Source organism: Syngnathus typhle, linkage group LG20, assembly GCF_033458585.1.
Source record: "Syngnathus typhle isolate RoL2023-S1 ecotype Sweden linkage group LG20, RoL_Styp_1.0, whole genome shotgun sequence".
NCBI lineage: Eukaryota > Metazoa > Chordata > Actinopteri > Syngnathiformes > Syngnathidae > Syngnathus > Syngnathus typhle.
The window spans coordinates 3,474,826-3,496,181 of NC_083757.1; the positions used below are offsets into that span (position 1 = coordinate 3,474,826).

At 41.9% G+C, this 21,356-nt stretch overlaps 6 protein-coding genes across 7 annotated transcripts; 1 reads left to right on the forward strand and 5 right to left on the reverse strand.

The window, feature by feature from the left end:
* Positions 1–7: 7 nt before the first annotated feature.
* On the forward strand, positions 8–3,379 carry srsf4 (serine and arginine rich splicing factor 4). Its single transcript, XM_061267083.1, has 6 exons — positions 8–257; positions 624–796; positions 1,872–1,981; positions 2,060–2,274; positions 2,360–2,437; positions 2,565–3,379. The coding sequence occupies exons 1-6, from the start codon at positions 151–153 to the stop codon at positions 3,013–3,015; spliced, it is 1,134 nt and encodes a 377-aa protein (XP_061123067.1). The 5' UTR covers positions 8–150; the 3' UTR covers positions 3,016–3,379.
* msto1 (misato mitochondrial distribution and morphology regulator 1) lies at positions 1,653–6,451 on the reverse strand. Its single transcript, XM_061267057.1, has 14 exons — positions 6,260–6,451; positions 5,943–6,072; positions 5,790–5,859; positions 5,640–5,715; positions 5,506–5,557; positions 5,289–5,439; positions 5,076–5,190; positions 4,857–4,991; positions 4,636–4,791; positions 4,432–4,563; positions 4,188–4,369; positions 4,004–4,108; positions 3,831–3,940; positions 1,653–3,758 (listed from the first exon to the last, which is right to left on the reverse strand). Exons 1-14 carry the CDS (start codon positions 6,341–6,343, stop codon positions 3,508–3,510), a joined length of 1,749 nt encoding a protein of 582 aa, XP_061123041.1. The 5' UTR covers positions 6,344–6,451; the 3' UTR covers positions 1,653–3,507.
* Positions 6,452–7,042: 591 nt separating this feature from the next.
* Positions 7,043–8,351, reverse strand: apoea (apolipoprotein Ea). The gene is made up of 5 exons (XM_061267097.1): positions 8,294–8,351; positions 8,147–8,209; positions 7,933–8,074; positions 7,584–7,871; positions 7,043–7,420 (listed from the first exon to the last, which is right to left on the reverse strand). The coding sequence occupies exons 2-5, from the start codon at positions 8,187–8,189 to the stop codon at positions 7,114–7,116; spliced, it is 780 nt and encodes a 259-aa protein (XP_061123081.1). The 5' UTR covers positions 8,190–8,209; positions 8,294–8,351; the 3' UTR covers positions 7,043–7,113.
* Positions 8,352–9,093: 742 nt separating this feature from the next.
* On the reverse strand, positions 9,094–10,468 carry apoa4a (apolipoprotein A-IV a). Its single transcript, XM_061267107.1, has 4 exons — positions 10,411–10,468; positions 10,288–10,335; positions 9,985–10,135; positions 9,094–9,785 (listed from the first exon to the last, which is right to left on the reverse strand). Exons 2-4 carry the CDS (start codon positions 10,325–10,327, stop codon positions 9,215–9,217), a joined length of 762 nt encoding a protein of 253 aa, XP_061123091.1. The 5' UTR covers positions 10,328–10,335; positions 10,411–10,468; the 3' UTR covers positions 9,094–9,214.
* A 9-nt stretch (positions 10,469–10,477) lies between these two features.
* On the reverse strand, positions 10,478–13,786 carry tomm40l (translocase of outer mitochondrial membrane 40 homolog, like). 2 transcript variants are annotated; one of them, XR_009710673.1, is made up of 11 exons: positions 13,726–13,786; positions 13,039–13,253; positions 12,890–12,957; positions 12,691–12,783; positions 12,401–12,502; positions 12,231–12,336; positions 12,044–12,166; positions 11,837–11,913; positions 11,661–11,763; positions 11,384–11,575; positions 10,478–11,056 (listed from the first exon to the last, which is right to left on the reverse strand). XR_009710673.1 is itself a non-coding variant. In XM_061267084.1 (10 exons), exons 2-10 carry the CDS (start codon positions 13,250–13,252, stop codon positions 11,436–11,438), a joined length of 1,026 nt encoding a protein of 341 aa, XP_061123068.1. In that variant the 5' UTR covers position 13,253; positions 13,726–13,786; the 3' UTR covers positions 11,094–11,435. The 2 variants fall into 2 exon arrangements, 1 of the variants encoding a protein (XP_061123068.1); XM_061267084.1 differs by lacking the exon at positions 10,478–11,056 and having other exon boundaries at positions 11,094–11,575.
* A 176-nt stretch (positions 13,787–13,962) lies between these two features.
* LOC133144398 (probable ATP-dependent RNA helicase ddx6) lies at positions 13,963–21,205 on the reverse strand. Its single transcript, XM_061267075.1, has 13 exons — positions 21,024–21,205; positions 19,573–20,567; positions 19,406–19,510; positions 19,184–19,313; positions 18,957–19,103; positions 18,786–18,880; positions 18,585–18,707; positions 18,278–18,406; positions 17,445–17,561; positions 17,300–17,363; positions 17,121–17,222; positions 16,818–17,040; positions 13,963–16,743 (listed from the first exon to the last, which is right to left on the reverse strand). The coding sequence occupies exons 2-12, from the start codon at positions 19,813–19,815 to the stop codon at positions 16,823–16,825; spliced, it is 1,473 nt and encodes a 490-aa protein (XP_061123059.1). The 5' UTR covers positions 19,816–20,567; positions 21,024–21,205; the 3' UTR covers positions 13,963–16,743; positions 16,818–16,822.
* Between the last annotated feature and the right edge of the window lie 151 nt (positions 21,206–21,356).

The window sequence follows — 21,356 nt, forward strand, 5'->3', positions numbered from 1 at the left end:
CACCGAAGAAGAGAATAGACCACGCCTCGTCGTCGCGGCGCCATTGTAGCAGAACTGCTGATAAATCTGCTTCCCTCTTCCCGCATTCTTCTTTCTTTTCGGCTTTTTCTCGTTCTAACTGTTGAATTGTGACCTTCACAATTCGGCAGAATGTCAAGGGTGTATATCGGACGGCTGAGCTATCGAGCCAGGGAAAAAGACGTCGAGAGGTTCTTTAAGAGCTATGGGAAGATACTGGAAGTCGATTTGAAAAACGGGTAACGTTTCGGCCTTTTCCCTCGGTGACTGTTGGAATGCTAATGTTGGGCTAACCTGGCGGTATGGGCCTGTGCAGGCCCTACCGATCGGATTGTCTTTGTTATATTTTATTCAAGTAACCACCGCTGTGCACTTAATTATGCACGATTTTTTTTCATTACACACCATACTTTCTCTGCCAGTAGTTTAATCGTGGTGAGCGTGCTACGGCTGCAAGATAATGCTAGACGTGGCAATGTCACAATGTGAGCGTGCACTTGTAACCGTGTAATACCTTTTTTTGTCTGTTCTTTGCACTCTTCTAGTCACCCAGGATCTATGTTTGATTAATTTTGTGTCTTATCGTCGCCGATCGTTCTCTCCAGGTATGGGTTCGTTGAATTTGATGACCCGCGCGACGCCGACGATGCCGTGTACGACCTGAACGGGAAGGAGCTGTGCGGGGAACGTGTGATTGTGGAGCACACCAAAGGACCTCGTCGTGATGGAGGCTACAGTGGAGGGGGAGGAGGAGGAGGAGGAGGTGGGGGAGGAAGGAGTAAGTACACCAACGAAACTGCCTTTTCACAATTTATATTGATTAATTTACTCATGATTTACTGCTAAACCGTTCCTCTTGGTGGCTTGTGTGCACGGAAATGTTGGGCTTCATAAATGTTGGCAAATTAAAGCGTTTGGATTGGGATGTAAACATTTCAGCAGATACTGCAAATAGACATGGTCCCCACCATGCTCAGCTTTGTTTTCTTGATAACTCGTTTCCAACAGTCCTCTTTGCATGAAATTGAAAGCCGTTTGGACATTTATTGCAGATGAGCGAGATGCCCTGTTAAATTTGGGTGCACCCAAGCCACCAATGAGTAGTCGAATGAATCAATGTAGCAATTTACAAAACATATTTGCAAAAGGAAAACCTTTATTTTGATAATTCCGAATTCAATGTGTTGTGAATGTTATATTTTTTGAACATTCTATTAAAGTTGATTGTCAATTTTAAAGGTAAAGCTTTAACAAAGAACCTCAATGTTTCAATTGAAAGAGTCCTTTGCTGACTGCCCGCCCTATTGCTGGCCATGGTGTCCCCCCTTTCCAAGAGTGTGGTTTGACCATTCTGGGCCCCTGGGCAGACCAAAAAAGGGAGCCATTGTGAATGAAGACCGCTATTGCCATTAGGCCCAGCCCAGGCCGGGTGGTGAGGATGCCATGGGGGTTAGGAACAGATGTGGGTTCAGCCTAAAAAAAGAACATTTACTCTAACACTCAGTTGTTTTTAGGCTAGCTTAGAACCTTTTGTTTACTGGAACTGTCCTTTATCAGTTCTTTGTAATTTTAAATGATTTAGAATATTCTGTGTCTTACATTTAATGACTTGCTTTCTTTTAAGTATAGACAGAATTAGCTAAACTTGACAATTTTCGTACATGTATATAGATTTTATTCTTTTTTTTTTTATTATTTTAAGTTATTTTATGAACTTAAAATTTCCCAGTCTTTTTTATTTCTGTCAGAGTGGCTTTAAGTATTTGTAGAATAGTGTCGAGTTCAAAATAATAAGCGCATCTCTATTGCTATGCGGTCCTCATTTTGTTGCTCTATCCTTGTTACCTTGCAAGGTGGTTACGGAGGACGTTGGGGGAGAGACCGCTATGGTCCACCTATTAGGACGGACTATCGACTCATTGTTGAGAATCTGTCCAGCCGATGCAGCTGGCAGGACTTAAAGGTACGTTTTATTATTTGAAAGTAGTACTGGACACAGATATTGTCACTGCAATTAAAAATGGCTATTTTTATCCCGAAGGATTACATGAGGCAAGCAGGGGAGGTGACTTACGCCGATACGCACAAGGGTCGAAAGAACGAAGGGGTGATCGAGTTCAGGCTCTACGCTGACATGAAGCGGGCTCTGGAGAAGTTGGATGGCACCGAGGTCAACGGCAGAAAGATCCGTCTCATTGAAGACCGCCCCGGAGCGAAGCGCCGCCGTTCCTATTCGCGCAGCAGAAGCCGTTCTAGGTACGAAGCACAACACGGGAAAATGATGGTGTTATTTGGTATTTTAGTGTTTGTTTCACAAAATGGTTCACTGCTGTAAATTCAGGTCCCGCTCCAGGAGCCGCAGGTCCCGCAAGAGCCGAAGCCGCAGTGAAAGCAGCAGTCGCAGCCGCTCCCGCTCCAGGTGAGACGTCAAACTGTGCCGTAGTTTCGTTCGGTGTACTGCTTAAAGGGAGGAATAGGATTTAAATAAATACAGGCACGCTTTGCAGATTTCTTATTTAGTGTCTAATGACCTTTTTTTTCTGCAGGCCTGCTTCCCGTTCCCGCAGTCACTCCACCAGCAAGAAGACTAAAGGAAAGAGCAAGAAGGAAGACGAGCGCAGCAACGGGGACCGAAAGGACAAAGAGCAGAGTAGGAGCCGCAGCCCCAGAAGCAAGAAGAGCAAGAAAGAGGCAAAGAAGAGCAACGACGACGAGTCCAGATCCCGATCTAGATCTCGCTCCCGTTCAGTCTCCAGGAAGTCTGCATCAAAGGGTCGTGACCCTCCCAAGAGCGAAGACGAGGCAGGCGAACAGGAGCGGCGTTCTCGCTCCTGCTCCCCCGCCGATTCGAAATCCAGAGCCAGGTCCAAATCTAAATCCAAGTCCCGCTCGCCTAGCCCCGTCAAAGAGCGCTCCCGCTCCGCTTCCCGTTCGGTCTCACGTTCCAAATCCCGCTCCAAATCCCGTTCCCAGTCCCGCTCTCGTTCCCGCTCGTAGTTTTTTTGGACTGTCTGTCACCCCCTCCTCGTGTGTCCCCTCCCACTTTTGCATTACGCTCAACATGAGTTACTTGACGTTTTTGATAGGTAGTTGTTCAACCAAGATACTTGCTCTTGATGTCTTATGCACATCTCCCATTTCATTTGCTTTAACATTTTTCTCCTTTCCCGTAGACCCAAAAGTGGAGGCTTTTTAAATTCCAGTCTGTGAGACTCAAGTTTTTTTTTAAGTTAATTTGGTGGTATATGTTTTTGTCCTAAATGTCGATGCTAAATATGTACTGCTGTGCTCGATTGGAATACACATTTCACCTTTTGTGAAAGCTCTTCAACATTATTTCAAATAAAAAAAAAGGCCTCTCCATTGTTTTCATTCATGATTTCTTAGTTTCCTTTACTGTTTGTACTAGAAAATGCTTGGTACCTTTTTAAAAGGGAGTGTAAGCATGATGTAAACAAAAAGTCCATCCATCCTCATGTCCAATCCCCATCAGTCGTCGTCCTCCTCATCAGAAGACGACCGCGTTGTTCCACTGCTATCGTCCCGATATTTTCGAGCCAATAAGCGCAACTCCTCTAGTGCCTCGCTGTAGTCGGCCATTTCGAGACCCTGGGAAAGAAAGCTGGGGGCCACGCGACGGATGTCGAAAGCGCTGATGCTGCGATGCAATTCTGAGAGCCACGGGTCCAACGCTGGCCCCGACTGGAGGGACGTGATGACCGGGACAGAGGAGACTTGAGCTATAAAGAGCAAATCATTTAGCACTCTACAAAAGTTACGGAGCAGAGGACGATGACACTTAAGAGACTCACAACTAGTTGGAAGCAGGTCCTGCTGTAGACCTTGTTCGGTCAGGGCCTGACTGAATATCCGAGGGAAAGGTGGGGTCAATTTGCTAGGCCTGGATACCAACTGCAGAGCTCTGAAAAGAAGAAAGTTTTTAAAACTTTGTAAAATTGATGTATGAATCCGTTGTGAGCCTTACAAAGGAGCTGTAGGATAGAAAGATGTGATGTAAGATGCTAGAACATCTTCCCCGTTGTGGAGGCTGTGAAGAGGAGATGGCGGTTCCATCCCTGGAGCAACAGAACTGATAAAAAAAAAGACAAAATAATATCACAGATTGCTTCCACATAGGAAGATTCACCTAAAGGCAACCAACTATATACCTGGTTAGTCTTTGGCCTTCCAAGCCTTTGAGTGTCACCCACTGGCCATAGCATCGACCGTCACCTGCTTCGGCGCACGTTGACAGCGGTTTCCATGGCAACGATTCACAAGCACTCAGGGCATCAGGGAGAGAGCTCCCGTGCATCATTGGAAACGGGACGGCGCCGTAAGCTGCCACCACCTACAATTAAGTATCATACAGTATGTAAAGTTGGAAGTCATTAAAGCAAAGAATAAAATCACCTTTCTCCCCGACGTCGAGAGCGAGTCTGCCAGCTGCCACATGGGGACGGAGTTGCTCCTCAGTCTGTACGGCACAGTGAGCGCATCCAAAGCGAGAGACAGGACAGAGCTGGAGTGGTACCAAAGTGACGGCTGCAACACAAACACGATGAGGCTATTCAGGAAATGCATTTTTTTTTTTTTTTTAAACTCAAGAGTACATACGTCATAGTTTAGGTAAGGGAAGCTTATGGGAGACGCCGGGCGTAGACCCAGTCCTCCTCGCAGGGTCAGCGGACAGAAGAAGGAACTGTGACTGGCCATGTGGACCATCCCCAACGCACAATTCAACAGATGGTAGAGGTCCTTCATTGGAGTCTGCTTGAACACAAACAACCTGTCAGCATTGGCACGAAACACTTTAAACAACGTTGAGTTAAACTCACTGAATTTGGGTGACTGATGGGAGCCGTTCCAAAAGTTAGGATGCCTCGAGCACCGTACGCGTCCTGGAGCATTTCTGTGACCTTTGAGCCAAGACCTGCAAAGCCATCTGTCATGTCACAGAGCACCTGGAAACCCTAAAGTGGTAGTCAGAGGAGGAACAACCCGAGTCACCAAACAGTAACTATTTGTGATGTGATGATGCTTTAGGAGCAACTTACCTGGAAGTAGTCACACTCCTCAACAAAAAAATGCAATTTGTCATCCAGATCTTCCAGCACTGCTCCCTGCAGCAGTGCTTCCCCCTGGCCGAAAGCCTCCAGACGATCAGCCTCTCTGATCATTAAAAAAAAGAAAAAGGGAGGAGGAGGTGCATGTCACTTTAAAAATGTAGAAAAACATCCACATAAAAAAAATCTTAATTTCTAACTCACCCATCATGGTTGTACTGATGGATAACAGAGATGGTCCGAGGGTGCAAGTGGATGCGTAGGAAGTCTGACCAGACCTTGACGCTACCTTCCAAGCTGTATTTCTTCTGGACTCGAGCAAGCTGACTATTGACAGTATCCACACTTAGAGAACCTGCGAGGCAGGTGAACAGATCAGGGAAAATGCACATTGGGTAAACCTTGATTCGATTTTACTTACATGAAGATCGGGAGCTGGTTGAAAAACCTGGAAGTGTCAGTATGTCCCCACACTGAGTATGAAAGAGCATAGATTGGAATTATAACCAAAAGCAATGTTTAATTGCCTAAATATTAATTTATTGGTTTACTCACATCCAACTTGTCCAGATCTTCAAGAAAGGCATTTTTTGCAGGGGGGCTTTCTTTATGAACCATTAGGCTTCCATCCCTATTATACAGAGAGTACTTATTGTGAAAAATAAGTCGGTGCATGAAAAACCAAACCTGTTACGCTTTATTTACCAGGAAAGAGCAGATGTTTCTTTGCTAGTATCATACAGACTTCCCTCCTGCCGTAGAGTTTGTAGACTTCCTTTTGTGACAAATACATTCATTATGGGAACTTGATGATTTCTCATCAATTCACAGTAAACGGTTTATGATGCATTCCGTTACCTTTGAGGTCCATGGAAATGAGGCGCGGAGTGTAGGTGATGCTGCCACCAAGAGTTTGACCTTCACGAAACATGACATCACTCTGGAAGTCTCCAGGTGGCATCTCTGGGTCATATGACAGGGATGCATCCTACAAACACAGTGTGGCTGCATGACTTAGATTATTTTTACAATTTTAAGAACGCCAAGACAATCAAATACAGTGCTCTAATAAAATAAAATTGCCTTCACTAACTTCGAGCTTTGTTTGGAAGCAACACAACACATGCAAAGCTAACATTGGCGCTAGCTGAGTTAGCTGGTTCTGTGTTTCTTACCTGTATATTCCACCAATGAGTGCCCACGAAGTTGGAATAATGGCCCAGCTGAAGCGTGATGACCTCCCTACATATGTTACTCATTGTTAAAGATTGTGACAACTATTTTATGAGAAAACGTTTCATTTTATAAATGAGAAACATAGTTGGAAATGACGACGCAAAAAGGCGACAACCTACTCAGCCCTAACGATTTCTGATTGGCTGAGAAAGAATTCAAAGCAATATCATTGGATACTAAAATAGGGTAGTTTGGTTTCGCGGTGCCGTCGGATCACATGTGGACGTCCTTAATAATAATAATAATAATAATAATAATAATAATAATAATAATAATAATAATAATAATAATAATAATAATAATAATAATAATAATAATAATAATAATAATAATAATAATAATAATAATAACAATGTGATATTCGTGATATTTAAAACACAAAACTCTCAAAACTAATACGGAAGTAAAATCAGCATTATTATTATTTGTGGAAATTCATGGTCTCAGAATGACGATTTATTAAAATAGAACTTTATTACTAAGTACACTATTTAGTGTGATAATTATGAAAAGATGAATTGTGTAAAACTCTAAATTAATTTTCAATGTTTTGCTACTTACTAATTACTACAGAAATCTGCATGCAATAAATATGATTCTGTGACTCACTTAATTTAATATTTTTTTCAGGCATTATTGTTCTTCTGTTACTATTACTATAAAAATACTTAATCCACCATATGGCATTGAATAAAATTAAAACTCATTTCGTTTCAGTGAGTTTCTTTATTTGTAAACCACATAATCATCATTTTACATCTGCAAAGTGGTAGAAGATTTTTAGATTATTGGTTTACATATTGTCATTGAACATGGAGACCAAAGGCTGGAACCAGCTGCGAAGCTCCTCCACCTTCTCCTGCAGGGTGTTGTACATGTCCTGGGAGGTCTTTTCATAGCGTGCTGTGATGTCCTCCGCCGTGGTCTGAATGGTGTCCTTCATGCTTTCCACCTGGGACCTCACAAGATCATTCACGGTGTTGATCTTTGCCTGGGTGCTGTCTCGCACCTGAGCAACATAAGGATCTATACGGCTCCTTAAGTCCTCGATGTTGTTTGTGGTGCGTGAGTGGAGCTTCTGCAAATAGTTGGAAACCTGCCTGAGAGAAGAACAGCTTACTTTAGATAGTTAGTTTGCTTTTACGGTATCTTGGTCTCATTTTTTTTTATATCACAAAAAACTGACATTTGAACTGGGGTGTGTCTAATTTTTATATCCACTGTACATATCAAGACTGGTAGTAATATAATGTTGACGCTAACCTTTGGATCTCCACGGCATCCTTGTTGAGGCGCTTCTTCAATTTGTGAGTGTAGGTGGCGACCCTGACTCTGACCTCCTCGGAGTTCTGCTCCACTATGCTCTGCAGTTCCTGCTGGTACTGTTCCACCTGCTTTCTGGCGTCGCTCACACGCACACGGAGAAGCTCGAGCAAGCCTTGCAGGTCGTTCCCCAGACGTTCAGCGGTTTTCCGAGTGTACGGAACCAGCTTGTCCTCCAGGTTGGTTCTATATGCGCCCAGCTCGGCCATGCTGTCTTGGATCAGGGTTCTGGAGGGAGTCGTACACAGTTAGGGCTGAGCCATTTTGTAAAATGCATAAACAAACTCACTCCAGTTCTCTGCTGATCTGGGAGCTCCTAATGTCCTTCACTATCTCGTCAGCCTTTGTATTCAGCTCTGTGATATAGTCTTGAAAGAATTCCTCCCAGGTCGTCGCCGAGTCATCCTGGAAGAAACTCTTCCCCTGGCAGCCTGATCAAAACCCAATGAAAGGATTTAAGTCTGAATGTTCTTATGATGAATTTAAGTGAAGAAGAAACTCACCTGAGATGACTGCGAGGGTGGCAATTATTGCAAAGATCTTCATGGTGAGACTGGAGCAGACAGCTGAAATGAGATTGAATTATTTTCTTAAAATCAGATTTATAAAGGACAGATAAATAAAAATATGATGTAGCAAGAAAAGCTTACCAAGGACTTGCAGGTGACCAACGAGGTGGAGTGAGCTTGCCGTTCTGTATTTATACAGATCGGCCTGCGGTGATGTGATCCAGTAAACGTCACATGGGCGTTCGAAGTTCCCATCGTGAAGTGCGTTGTCAACTTTTATTGCTGTGTGTGTTATTTTGGCGCCACGTTGCACTCTGACGCACACTTGGAGTCACGGGTCAAAATTTGAAACATCTGATCTGAGATCTTTGTTGTCAGGATCCATACAATGATGCAAATGATGCAAAATTATTTTTAAATGGAAGTCAATTTATGATGAGCTCACAATATATTATCAAAGTGCTATTCCACAAACAATAAAAACAAATAGTTAAATTAATAGCAGAATTATTAATAGCAGAATTATTAATAGCGCTCTAGTTTTATTTCATTCATTATTTTCAACTCTTCTAATTAATAATTTATTTATTTGATAGGGATGTGTAATTTTTATTTAACCACATTTCCATTCGTCCCAGGGTTGCTTTTTTTGTTTATGTAAGATTTGATGTAATGTGATTTCACATTTCAAATGTTGCACATTTTGCATTTTTAAGTCAGCCTACCTATCTAATTTCAAAATAAACTGCAGTCACAGATACAAAAGTGTGAGTTGAGTGGGGGAAAAAAATTACACCTAAATCCCACGTGTATATTTTACAATGGTATGATTATTGGTAAAGCTTTAAAATATATAAACAATTATTTATAGTATCCTTCATGGTTGCATTCCAGTTTGATTCCTATCTTATTTTTCATCAACACAATAAACACAACAGAAATGCATCTGAATTTTTTTTATTGTCTCTTGCAGTGGGCAAACTGTCAAATATGAACAGAAAACAGACTTGAAATCAAAATGAGGTAGAATGTTGCAATGTTGAGTCCAGCTCTTGACAACCTTTACTGGGTCATCTTGGTGAAGGACTCCCAGAGAGCAGCCAGCTGCTCCTTCAGGTTCTGGGTGTCAATGTCCAGCTTGGCCTTCAGCTGGTCACCATAAGGGAGCAGTTTCTCTTGGATTTCCTTGGTCTTCTCTGTGAGCTGGCTGTGAAACCTCTGAGCCAGGGGCATGATGCTCTTCTGGAACTCCTCCAGGTTATTCTCCATCTTCTGCCTAAGTTCCTCAGTGTAAGGAACCATCTGGGTATGCAGCTTGTTGACATTCCTGTCCAGGTGGCTCTTCAGCTCCTGGCTTTTCTTCACCAGGATGGCCTTGAGAGATTCCGAGTCCATGGTTTCAGCGTAAGATGACACTTCTTTCTTCAGTTCCTCCACCTGCTCCTGGAGGTGCGTCACCACCTCGTCGGCATATGGCTGGAGGTGGGCTCTCATGGACGACAGATCCTTTTCTAGGCGGATCTTCAGCTGCTCAGCCTGCTGGAAGAAGCGCGACGTGAAGTCCTGGGTTACGTGAGCGCGGAGAACATCTGTGAATCTGTTGATGGCGGCCGCGCTCCCAGAAATGAGGGTGCTGCAGAGACAAGCATCACGTATCATATATGATCATGTTGAATTTCAGCTCTAGGTTTTGTAATGAATTACTATGTACTATTTTAAAAATGATAGTGCAAGAGTAGACTGAAATTAATTTACATTCTGCAGAAGAAAAAATAAGACTATTGCTCCTGGGCGCTCCCTAGTGGCCACAAGTTTATTTTGGCATTTCTTACTTGATTTCTTTTCCAAGATCTGACCGTCTGATCAGTGCCAGTGAGTCGTCAGCCGTGGATGTTGCCTTGGCAACATAGTCCCAAAAGGCATCTTTGACCATGTCCATCTGCGGCTTGGGCTGAGTCTGCTGCGCGACTTTAGCATCACAACCTGGAGATAGAAAAGTTCATCCATTTTCTGCACGATTTATTTTGTTTAGGATTGCACAGTTCAGTTATATTTCATTTTGAAATTCAAAATATTTGAATTGAATCATCTGAATAGATTTTTTTGCGGGATTGTGCCAAATTAGAACGTCTTACCGGCAAAAACAGCCAAAACGAAAACCAGGAGGAGCTTCATGACTGAAACTGCAAATGAGAAAACAGACAGATTTCAGATAGTTTCAAAAGCTAAAACATTTGAACTGGTGTTGGCTTTCTTACCTCTATGGATGAGCTGCAGAGTTGGGCAAGCTGCTGAATACTACGAGTCCTGCTGCAGCGTGAATGAATGAGTTTATATGGAGGTAGCGGAGGAGTAAAGTCCAGCTGAGAATGCGAGGTTGTCACTTGCGTTGCGCAATTCAAGAGCCTTGATACAATCACTCTGGTCTGAAGACCCTCTCGTGTTCAATCATTTATAAAATGACTGATGAATTTACAAAATGCTTTTGTTTTTCCTGTATATAATAAACATAATGAATTGTTGCATTTGTCCTGGCTAAATTCAAAGCTAAAACATTGAAAGGATTTTTTTTTTTTTTTAATGGGGGAAAAACAATTTATTTGGTATGATTTATTTGAACATGATAAAGGTCACTCCGTCACATGTCAATAGTGACGAGTTGTGACATCATTACCAACACATCAATGGATAAGATAGCAGGTCAGCTACTATTTCACTGTTGCTACAATTGAATGCATAAGTCCTTCATCATTCATCTTCTTCGCTGAAAATGTAAATCAGCGTTTAAGTGAACTATTTTTGCATCTGCAGCTTTGCACAGTATGTGAAGAGATAAAAACATTTACATACCACAATGAAACTCTCTGGGAGGCTGTGGCCTTTTTGTCCAATAACTTCTCATGGCTACGTATAAAAAAAAAACAAAAAACAAGACAGACCATTATTTTTGCTAATAAAATGTATTTGACCAGGTTCCAACACACTGCGCCACATGTATGAAACATAAAAAAGGCAAACTAAGCGAGGAAGACAAAGTGACATTTCCGTCCTTCACTTTACAGTAAAAAAACAAAATTAAAATAAAGCAACAGTCCATGTGTTTCAGAAATGTGAAAATCAAGTTGATATAAGCTTTGACGGGAGCTAAATAGCATGAAAACATCTGAAAGGTCAGTTAAAACACGAGGTTCTCAACATTTAAGTGCTAAATAGTTTGTCCCTCATGTGTACCAAAGTGAGCGAGTCCATCCAGCTAAGGTCACTAAACATGCAGCCGCTCAGCTTAACCGATCGTAACGCCGAAACCGCACTGGAACTTGTTCTTGTTATGGTTGAGGAAGGAGGAGATAACCAAGGAGAGAGGCAGCGGTGGTAACTTCTTTTCTAGAGTTGCACCAACCACCCAGTTACTGTCTACTGAGCCTGAGAGAAGGAAATCATATGGTCGTTTCGTCATCTTCATCCTTTCCATATTTAATAGTGTGTGGCCAAGAAACGTGTCGTGTACCTTTAAACTGTAAATTGGCTTTGGGCACATCGAGCTGGTAGCCAAAGGACACGCTAGTATCTTGCATGCGAGTACTTGCGTCAAACTCCACACCCAACTGCAACTACGCAATATATGATGGTTAGTGAGATGTGAAACAAAGAGCAGGAATGGAATACAAAGAGAGGTGGACTAACCTGCTCATTAGCTCTGTGGTAGTAGGTGGCGTGCGCGCCGGCTGATCCCAGAGTTGCCGTGGCGATGTAGTTGTTGCCTGAGTTTAAAAAGCAAAATGACTTGAGTTAACAGAAATTAAATTGGAGTGAGAAATAACTTGAAGCAAGCACACTTGGCATCTTTTTTTTTTTTGGTCACAGATTTTCTGGACACTAAAAGTTCCTCACCTGTGTATCTGCCAACCAAAGACATCACAGCACCCTCCTCTGATGGCCTTCGATGGTACACCAGCTCCCCTCCCAGAGCCAGAGCAGGCGTGAGGGCCTGGAGGTAGTGCGTTACGACGATACCTGACAGGTGGACCGATACAAAAAATGAGTGAATGTGGAGTACGTAAATGATATAAGTACTTACCAGAGCCATTAAGGACATCGGGGTTTCCGAGTGTGATTGTTGCTGTAAAATCTTTTCCTCTGAATTCTGCATCGCCTTGCCAGTTGACAAATTTATGTTGCTGTGTCTAAAAGAAAAACAAGATTTATTATTACACATTTTCATGCCATTCATGGTTCCATGAAATGTACCTGGAAGGCCATTTTGGATCGTACGCTGTTGCTGATCTGGTGGATGACTTGAGCATTAAGGCTGCCAAGGTTGTCCATGTCACCCACCATGACTGGAAAAGACTGAACACAGCAGTTACTCAGTTATGTACAAAACGTCCAGACGAGAAATTCTAAAAAGATATTGATGCTTTTGAAAAATCAGCCTTAGTTTTGAGCACCTAGTGGCGACAAATTGATATATTTTCAACAGGCTGAAAGATGCATTTTAATTGCAAAAATAAAGAATTAGAATATTACTGTGGCCATACCTCTGCTGGACCGGTTTGCTTTAGTCCAACATATGTGGCACCAAATCTGTAGCTGGAATCCCCCAAAGTGCTCAGCAACACAGTGTGGCTCACCTGCATTTATACACACATATATACAGTCAAAGTGGATTACATATTTACTGTGGCATTAATTCAGTATGTGGATGCAATGTCAAGCATAAAAAGTAAGTCAACAAACCTGGAAGTGGTTACTAAGACCCTTATTGACAACTAGTCTGACGCCTTCCATCTGCATCGGGAAAACATCTAGGAAGGGGGTGAAAGGTGAACCGTGATATAGTAGGGGGTTCACTGGATAACATATTGTTCGACGATCATCTCATTTACCTTTGCATTTGCGATGACATTCATCAAATGTACCAGGATTTGGCAGAGGATTGGTTTCTTCCTGTGGCTGTGCTGAAGTCAGACCGGTCGAGGGTGGTACTGAAGTTACCGAAGGCATCCCAAAGCCGGGTGGGACTGTCAAGCCGGGACCAGCCACACCAGCTGGGGATGGTGGCGGTGGGTGAGGGGAGCCAGCGGCCAATACACTCCCCATTCTGCAAGGTCACGAGGAGAAAGGTTAAGTGACAGGTCATGTTTAAGTCAGTTTGTGCAAAATTGTATTATCTTAGTTAATTGTACCTTGGGGTATCCTAATAGTTCTTCCTGTCACTACGATATATATTTATTGATATTATTTGTAGTGTAATATTGATCATTTTCGGGAATATGTCGGAATGTATGTCAGGCTATTTTGATGAAAGTTATTGCGCCAAAAAAAACTGTCAATTCAACAATTCACAACTGTTAAATACATATTTGTCACATACAGTTACTAACATGTCAATTGAATGGGCAGCTAAGCTAGCTCAGCTACGCCAACCCTCATGCACGCTATCAATGGTTTGTAATTCATTGGCAGCTTTGGAGGTTTAAGTAAAACTTTTAAAAGGTTTTGGGGGGGTAAAAACTGCTTTAAAACATGTAACAGTTGAAAAATTGGCAGAATGAATGAAGGAAAGTACTCACGTTATTGCGTCAGAGGACGGAGCATGCGGAAGTACAACTCCAATTTGATTGGAGGATAAGTCAAGGTCCTCAAAAGGGATTGGTGGATATACGGATCTTGTCGCATGTTTATGACGTCACTATACCTTCAAAACATCATTGGCTATTCTAACAGTGGTGTAATTTATTGACATTTTCCACACACATTTATATTTTATACTCCACTCATCAGGAAATAAAAACTCAAAGTAAACAATGGACTGTAAATTTCAGTTTATTGAATTTCACACTTCCTGCAAATAGTTCCAAATTACAATAGTGGAGGACAGTGAGAAACACTATTTGCTGAATTACCCAGTGTTTCTCAACAGATTTGGTCATTTTAGGGAAAAAAAAGAAACCAGGACAAAGCATTAGGATGCTGGGTGAACCTTAGAGAAATTACAAATAGTAATGCAATCTCAAATACATTGATGACAAGAAAATTGAAAGAGCAATGATGAACAATTTTCTTCAAAACACATTCAAATTGTTGTCGTTATAAAAAGAAAAAAAAGAGGGGGGGGGGGGCAAACTAGCTTTTTTTTTTTTTTAAACTGTTCAACTCGAAGTTGTTGAGTGTCAAGAAGTTTGTCTGTGGGCCGAAAAACTAACTGAATAACCCTGAATTTAGCACTATGACAACAACTAATGGGATTTTCGAAAGAATTCATACAATCACCAGCATATTTTATCTGCGGGGAAATTCAGAATCATGTTACCACTCCTCCACATTGTGTTGTACAAATCAAAGCCAATTATCTAGCCACTTTGCAGGAACTTCAGTAGTACTTCGAATTTTTGACGGACTTTAGCTGAAACTGCCTGAAGCTTTGGAAGCTTGTGTTAGTGCTTCAGTCATGGAAAATAAATTTTGTCTTTTCACCTCATAGAATTTTTAAATTTAGCAACATTTACCAATTGGAACATGAGGCAGTACTCCCAAATGTAATTTTAGTGCCCCTTTAGTTATTCTTCACTTAACGGGCTGTGAAAGTCTGCACACTGGACCCAAAAGAGTCAAGTGCGCACACACACACACACAAAAGAAGTCAAAGTATCAGACAACAAAATCAAATATAACAGTCACCATTCATACTGGCATTCTATTTGATGTCAATTGTGACCCAGCACAACCTGCATTTATGTCGTTCGGCCTTTTTTTACTGAACAATTTTAAAGCTAATTTCAACCTCATTTCATTATGTTTAAAAAACAAAACAAAAAAAAAACAATCAGCCAGCTTTGAGACAGAATGACTTGTGGAAAGAAAGCATTCAATGAATACATAAAGCCAAGCTGATATTGGGTCACAATGGAGATCATGGAATGAAAATGGCAAAACAGTTAGGGGGAAAAAAAATGACATTTGCCGTTAAGAGTTGGAAAGTCGGGAAGCTCACACGCCTGGCAAATGTAAACAAACATCTCATTCAAATTTAAGACTATCACCAACACAAATCTCTGCATATGGAAAAAGAAAACAAATGACATTTACATGCAGCGTCAAACCTTCAACAAGACAGATTTAATTTTATTTTATTTTTTAAGAGCAGAAGTTGTAACGAAGCAAGTGCTGATGCGATGTTTAGTCAAGTTGGGTTGAGGCTGCATGCAAATGATGCCATCCCACAGTAGGTAGATCACTCACTCACTCACTCACTCACTCACTCACTCACTCACTCACTCACTCACTCACTCACTCAAATTTTTTGGTTTTGCTTCAGTGTAAATCCTGAAAATCTGTTTTAACAAAAACTGAAGAAATTAAAAAAAAAAAAAATGCCTTCCCATTACCCCAAGTACTGTGTTTTAAATTTTTTAATAAACAATTTATAATTTAGGGATGGGAAAAAAAAAAAACCTGTCAATCTTGGTTTGGGGAGGACCAAATAAAGTCGCAGCTGCCTCTTTAAAGATGCTACAAGTTTGCTTTCAAATCCAGAGCCCTGCCCACCCCACAATAAAGATAAATCTCTACTCCTGTCCATAACGGGATTTGCTGCAAAAAAAAAAATATATATTGCTGCTGCTGCATGAAGCAAAGTGAAAAAATGTAATTGATGGAGCAGGGGGGGGCAGCTTTAACTGCTACAGCAGCAACACAAAAAGGTATCCAATAATATGCTCACGCGTTTGGCGTTCATCCACTAGGCAGCAGAGTTGGCATATACATTCACCAATTTCAATTTAGCTTCAGATCGGCAGAAACGCAAATAAACCGATTCCATCTTCAGTGTCCATATTGCAAAGAAAAAAAAGCACAGATGTTGGAAATTCGAAGTCATGATTTACACCAATAGCCATAATTATCCTATGGATTGGAACTGCATCATTTATGAGCTTAATAACAATTTGAAACATTCTGCTTTGAACCAGCCTCTTATGTTTGTGATACATTTGAAGGAATTCCAAACATGGCGTTTTGTTTTTTTCTGACCGTGTACGATTATCCAATGAGTACAAACTGACAGCATAAGGCCGCTATGAAAGTGAAACTGTTGCAGGCAGACATCCATGAATGGTTCCGCGTGTCTTATCGGTTTAAAATAGGATAAACTGTCACGCAATGGTGAGTAAAGCTGCCGATTTTATTGCAACGTTCAACAGAAAAAAGGTTAAGGGAATTTGGACGCACCTTGCATACAAGTACCGTTATCTCTTTTTTTTTTTTTTGCTTGCGTGGTTGAAGTCGGCGCGTTATCAATTCAGACATCTCGTTCGCACGACAGGCTATGACAGGAAATGTGTGCGTGGCAGGAAGTAAGGCACTTAAGTGGCAACAGTTGACGCAAATGATGGCTGGTGTTTTTGATGCTAAAGACCGACCGTTCAGCTGTCAATTGCCAATGATGACGGGTTCAAAACAGAAGTGATCCAATTTTCAAAATGGAGTCATAAGCTCAAATGCAGAACACAGAGACCAGAATGGGATTTGATGCAAATAAAGATATTTTCTGTAAAAAAAAACGAGATGTTGAAGAGGTGCCCGGGCGTGTCCTGCATGGAAGACAAAACTTGATTCAAAAAAAGATGCTTCAAAGTCAGCTACCTTTGTGTCCACAAGTTCTCACCAGCTTTAGGTGCTGCCGTCCTGCTGAAGTACTGATCTTTCTTGGACTTCCTCCACCTCACAGTCGTCGCTGGACGAGTGGAACTCCGCCACGTAGAGACTCTTATCGATGCTGCCGGGAATGGGTTTGATGTCGGTCACCAGTTGGTCTTCGATGGTCTTGAGGTTGAAGCGGTCTTCCGATGTGATCAGGTTGATGGCTAAACCGAAATGCCCGAACCTCCCTGTGAACACACGCGCGGCATCGTCAAGGCACACAAACATCCACGGAGGGTTGAACTTCGCTGGGTAGGGATCACCATACCTGATCTTCCAATACGATGGAGGTACGTTTCCGCATTTCTTGGAAAGTCGAAGTTGATGACCACATTAACGGCCTGAATGTCGATACCCCGAGTGAAGAGATCTATTGAGGGGCGGTAACGGGTGTTCATTAGAATTTCACTGACTGGTATGGAAAACTGAAGGAACTTTCAAACTTACCGGTGCAGACCAGGTTCCTGCAGAGTCCATTTCTGAAGTCATGGAACACACGATTTCTGTATTCCTGACAACACAATAATGCACACCTAAATTAATATTTTCTAAAAATTCAAAAAGGATAAAAAAACAACAACATTGTACCTACCTGCATCATCTTAGCGTGGATGTAGAAGCACGAGTAGCCCAGCTGCGTGATCTTCTTAGCTAAGAGCTCCACCCTTTGTGTCGAGTTGCAGAAGATGATCGACTGGTTGATCTGAAGCTGCGGGAGACACAATCGAAGACGTTGTGAGTAGGGGTGTACATCGCGGGTTTTGTCACGATACAATATCATATCGATACAAAGAACTACAATACGATATTTGCCGATATCTTAAAGCCTGCTGCGATTCAGTCACGATATAGTGCTCTACGATCAATATTTTTCTTCTTTTTTTTTTAAATAAAAAATATAGAATACCCTGATTTATAACAATTCATACGCAAAATCAACAAGGTACTGCAAACTCTTTATTTAGGAAATTACAAAAGTATTGTAGTATCCAAAGTGCTTATTTTAACACTGAACTTTGATGTCGTGTTTTTTTCTTTAAATGTGCATCGAGATTTGTGCTCCCTGAATATTTGATCACCGCATGGCAGGATTTACAAACTGCAAGTGTCTTGTCCGTTGAGTCATCTTTTCTTTGGAATCCAAAGTGCTTCCAAAGAATGACTTGAAGCCTCAAGGGGAGGAGATTTCCTCGTCTTTTTGGACACTAGCCATAGCACCAGCCCAGGAGCCGCGTACTAGTTGTCGACTCTAATGTCCGAAGTCAAACACGGCGATATAAATCGATGTTTACGTTTAGCATCGATGCCAATAAATCGTAGAGCATTATCTCGATTAATCGATGTGTATCGATGAATCGTTACACCCCTAGTTGCGAGGATTCAGGTGACAAAAATAATTCCCCAGACATTTGGACTGTTACTCACCCTTGAGAAGAGTGTGTTGAGGCAGTGCACCTTCTGTCTTTCCGTGACGTAGGCGTAATACTGAGTGATGCCCTTCAGAGTCAGCTCCTCCATCAGGTTGATCTCATAAGGTTTCTGCAGATGCTTAGCCTACAGCAAGCATATGGAAACGTTGGATTTACAACATTGACTGCAGCAGACTAAAAATCCAAACTAAGCCAGTAAGTGAGAAGCAAACAAGAGCGGGCACGAAAAAATGAACAGCTTGGCTCGCGGCACGAAACAATTAGTGCCAACTGGCGCCGAGCCATCAGGGAAGACGACTCACCATGAATTTTTGCACACTGATGGGGAAGGTTGCAGAGTAGAGCAGGATCTGCCTGTTCTTGGCCAGGAAGCTAATGATATCCTCGATGATCACCACAAAATCCTGAGACAGCAGTTTGTCGGCCTGAGAGGAGGGAGACGATTTTAAAGTCAATACCGAAATTTGAAGAGGAGATTGTGTTCTTTAATAACGTGCACTTACCTCATCCATCACCATCATCTGGACTCGATCCACCTTTGCCACTCCTTTCTTGATCAAATCCAGAATCCTACCCGGTGTTGCAATGACCACATGCACTAATACGGAAAAAGGGAAAAGGCATGGAGCATTCCAAACAAGCAAACAAGTGGAGACGAGAAGAAAATTGCTCACCAGTCTCATCCAGGCGCATGATATCATCTCGTAGGTTGGTTCCCCCGGTGGTGGCCATGACTTTGACTCCTCCCAAGTGTTTGCTGATCTGGATGCAAATCTGGCTCACCTGCAGGGCCAACTCTCGAGTTGGCACAACTACCATTGCTAGGTGGTAGGGGAAAAAAAATAATAAAGTCAACAATTTTGCAAAACTAACCACAAGCCTGGGATTATTTTAATCTCACCTTGTATGTAGCTCTTTTTAAGATCTATCCTCTCCAGCAATGGGATGAGATAGGCTCCACTTTTTCCGGTTCCATTCTTGGCTCGAGCCAAAATATCTCTTCCAGACAGGGCAATGGGAATACTCTCCTCCTGCAAGAAATGATCAAGTCATTTCACAAACTCTCCATTTAACAATAGCAACCTAGGATTGCAATCTATCACGTATGCTTTTTAAACCATACCTGCACAGGAGACGGCTTCTCCCAGCCCATCTCAAAAATGCCCATCAGAAGCTCTCTTTTCAGACAGTAATCCTCAAATTCATTCCCCTTCGTAGCTGTCACATCCTTGAAAAGACAAAATAGAATGTTGAAGATGTTTTAAGTAAAATGGAAGCTATTTCACTCACCGAGGTTTTGACCCGGGTGTCTTTAGGAGGAAGCTTGAGGCTCTTTTTCCAGTCGTCTCCGAATTTGATGCCCCCTCCTTCTTGGGAGGCGGCACCTGCTTTCTGTGAGCCACCCATCACTTTTCCTTGAGTTGACGATCCTGGCTGGACTGAAGCTGGTTTGGGCTGTCCTCGGAGCTGCCCATTCTGCTTGTTCAGTCCCATGCCAAGTGGGCCAACATTTTCTGTTCTGGCTGTAGCCATGATCCTTTTTTTTTTGTATTTTCTTTGCTCTAGTTTTATTTCAGTCCTTCCTTCAAGGTTGTATTTATGCCTTGTAGGTTTTTCTTACTAAAATTAATCTTCAAAATGTAAAAAAGATTAATAAAGCATTAACAAACAATAGATTCTTTTAAGTCCACAGCTTAATAAGCAATCAATCAATGATATTTACATATAGACACGTACGTGCAGTTTGGTCTCCTTGAACAAGAGTGACCGACGTACAGGGGGAAAAAAACAAAAACTTTTTTTTATACACAAGAAACTCTTCAAAATGAAGAGATGTTTGCATGAATACACTTGCTCACAATATAGAAAAATTATATGCGAACAAGTATTAAATGTGGCTCAAGTCCTGAAATAGAACAACTAAGGCAATCTCTGTACTGGGGGGGAATAATTTTGTCAATGTAGTCTTTGTTCAGTATATTTGATTTTTACACTGAATAGTGCTTCCTGTCTTCAGTTCACCGAGTGCACTTGGTGTCCCTTTTTGAGGGGGGCGGGGGGACGGATGTCCAACTCTGTACAAGTTTTTCCCCCCAAAATCATATATACTAAGATTATTTCCACCAGATAGGTATCACATGAACAAGGGGGAGATTTAGTCCAAAGCCAAAAAGCTTTCAACTCCTGGACACCACACGTCTGGAGGTCAAAGAGTCACCAGCGGGAGTGTGACCGTGTTCAAGGGGCTTCCCATTCAAAGCCAGCCAACAACTCAAATGAGTCACCTGAAAGATGTCGAAACAGAAGAATTTGGAAAATGCAAACCACATTAATTAGCACAGAAAAAAGTTTCCAACTCAACTGAGGCAAAATATTTATTTTAAGAAGCGTTAAATTTGTGTTAATTAAACAAATTGTCGTTACATGCTCCGTTGACGCAAATAAACTAATCGCATGATGAGTTAACTTGGTTATCAAGCTAACCAGTGCCGATGTTAGCTTAGGACAAATTTGGGCTTTTGAAAGAAGACTTTATGGAATACGGGTCGAATTATATGTTTCCATCTGTACGATGTCGTTTTGAGGTAAATGTTGCGTTGCTAACTGCTTCAGCGAAAGCAATCAAATGTCCCGCAAGTCATCTAAATTCGCACACAGTGCTAAAGTTAGCTATGAGCTAAGCAGCTTGTAACAACTGCTGTTTTTTGAAGAAAACGGCTCGCAAACAGTACAACACTCACCTCAGTTCGCTGTTATTCTAAAGCAAACGCTGCATTTCCCGTTGCTCCCAAACATCTATTTGATCATCACTTTTGATCACTGAAATGTACTTCAAATAAATCGCGTCTATTGTTTTTCCCTTTAAATCAACATGGTCGCCTTCTTCTTCGTCTTCTCTTCCTCGTCGTCTTGCTCCTGCTTCTATTTATCCTATGGGAAAGAGGGACGCTACTGACATCTACTGTCAGAGATGGGTACTGCAACAAGGAAGCATATTAGGGGAAAACAACGGTACAAAACACAAAAATGAACGTTCAATTGGCTTCCACTGTTCTGTCAGAATATTTACAGAA

What these genes read in the sequence shown, in the direction of transcription:
- msto1 (XM_061267057.1), bottom strand. Translation starts at nt 6,343, where the DNA reads ATGAGTAACATATGTAGGGAGGTCATCACGCTTCAGCTGGGCCATTAT. An exon ending in CCATCAGTCACCCAAATTCA is followed by an intron (nt 4,792 to 4,856) that starts GTGAGTTTAACT and finishes TTTGTGTTCAAG; the next exon opens with CAGACTCCAATGAAGGACCT. An exon ending in GGACCTGCTTCCAACTAGTT is followed by an intron (nt 3,759 to 3,830) that starts GTGAGTCTCTTA and finishes TGCTCTTTATAG; the next exon opens with CTCAAGTCTCCTCTGTCCCG.
- apoa4a (XM_061267107.1), bottom strand. Translation starts at nt 10,327, where the DNA reads ATGAAGCTCCTCCTGGTTTTCGTTTTGGCTGTTTTTGCCG. An exon ending in CGTTTTGGCTGTTTTTGCCG is followed by an intron (nt 10,136 to 10,287) that starts GTAAGACGTTCT and finishes TTCTATCTCCAG; the next exon opens with GTTGTGATGCTAAAGTCGCG. An exon ending in GATCTTGGAAAAGAAATCAA is followed by an intron (nt 9,786 to 9,984) that starts GTAAGAAATGCC and finishes TTGTCTCTGCAG; the next exon opens with CACCCTCATTTCTGGGAGCG.
- LOC133144398 (XM_061267075.1), bottom strand. Translation starts at nt 19,815, where the DNA reads ATGGCTACAGCCAGAACAGAAAATGTTGGCCCACTTGGCATGGGACTG. An exon ending in ACACCCGGGTCAAAACCTCG is followed by an intron (nt 19,511 to 19,572) that starts GTGAGTGAAATA and finishes TGTCTTTTCAAG; the next exon opens with GATGTGACAGCTACGAAGGG. An exon ending in TAAAAAGAGCTACATACAAG is followed by an intron (nt 19,104 to 19,183) that starts GTGAGATTAAAA and finishes CCTACCACCTAG; the next exon opens with CAATGGTAGTTGTGCCAACT.
- tomm40l (XM_061267084.1), bottom strand. Translation starts at nt 13,252, where the DNA reads ATGGGGAGTGTATTGGCCGCTGGCTCCCCTCACCCACCGCCACCATCC. An exon ending in GTCTTAGTAACCACTTCCAG is followed by an intron (nt 12,784 to 12,889) that starts GTTTGTTGACTT and finishes GTATAAATGCAG; the next exon opens with GTGAGCCACACTGTGTTGCT. An exon ending in GATCCAAAATGGCCTTCCAG is followed by an intron (nt 12,337 to 12,400) that starts GTACATTTCATG and finishes TTTTTCTTTTAG; the next exon opens with ACACAGCAACATAAATTTGT.
- srsf4 (XM_061267083.1), top strand. Translation starts at nt 151, where the DNA reads ATGTCAAGGGTGTATATCGGACGGCTGAGCTATCGAGCCAGGGAAAAA. An exon ending in GAAGTCGATTTGAAAAACGG is followed by an intron (nt 258 to 623) that starts GTAACGTTTCGG and finishes CGTTCTCTCCAG; the next exon opens with GTATGGGTTCGTTGAATTTG. An exon ending in CGCAGCCGCTCCCGCTCCAG is followed by an intron (nt 2,438 to 2,564) that starts GTGAGACGTCAA and finishes TTTTTTCTGCAG; the next exon opens with GCCTGCTTCCCGTTCCCGCA.
- apoea (XM_061267097.1), bottom strand. Translation starts at nt 8,189, where the DNA reads ATGAAGATCTTTGCAATAATTGCCACCCTCGCAGTCATCTCAG. An exon ending in CACCCTCGCAGTCATCTCAG is followed by an intron (nt 8,075 to 8,146) that starts GTGAGTTTCTTC and finishes GGTTTTGATCAG; the next exon opens with GCTGCCAGGGGAAGAGTTTC. An exon ending in CAGATCAGCAGAGAACTGGA is followed by an intron (nt 7,872 to 7,932) that starts GTGAGTTTGTTT and finishes GACTCCCTCCAG; the next exon opens with AACCCTGATCCAAGACAGCA.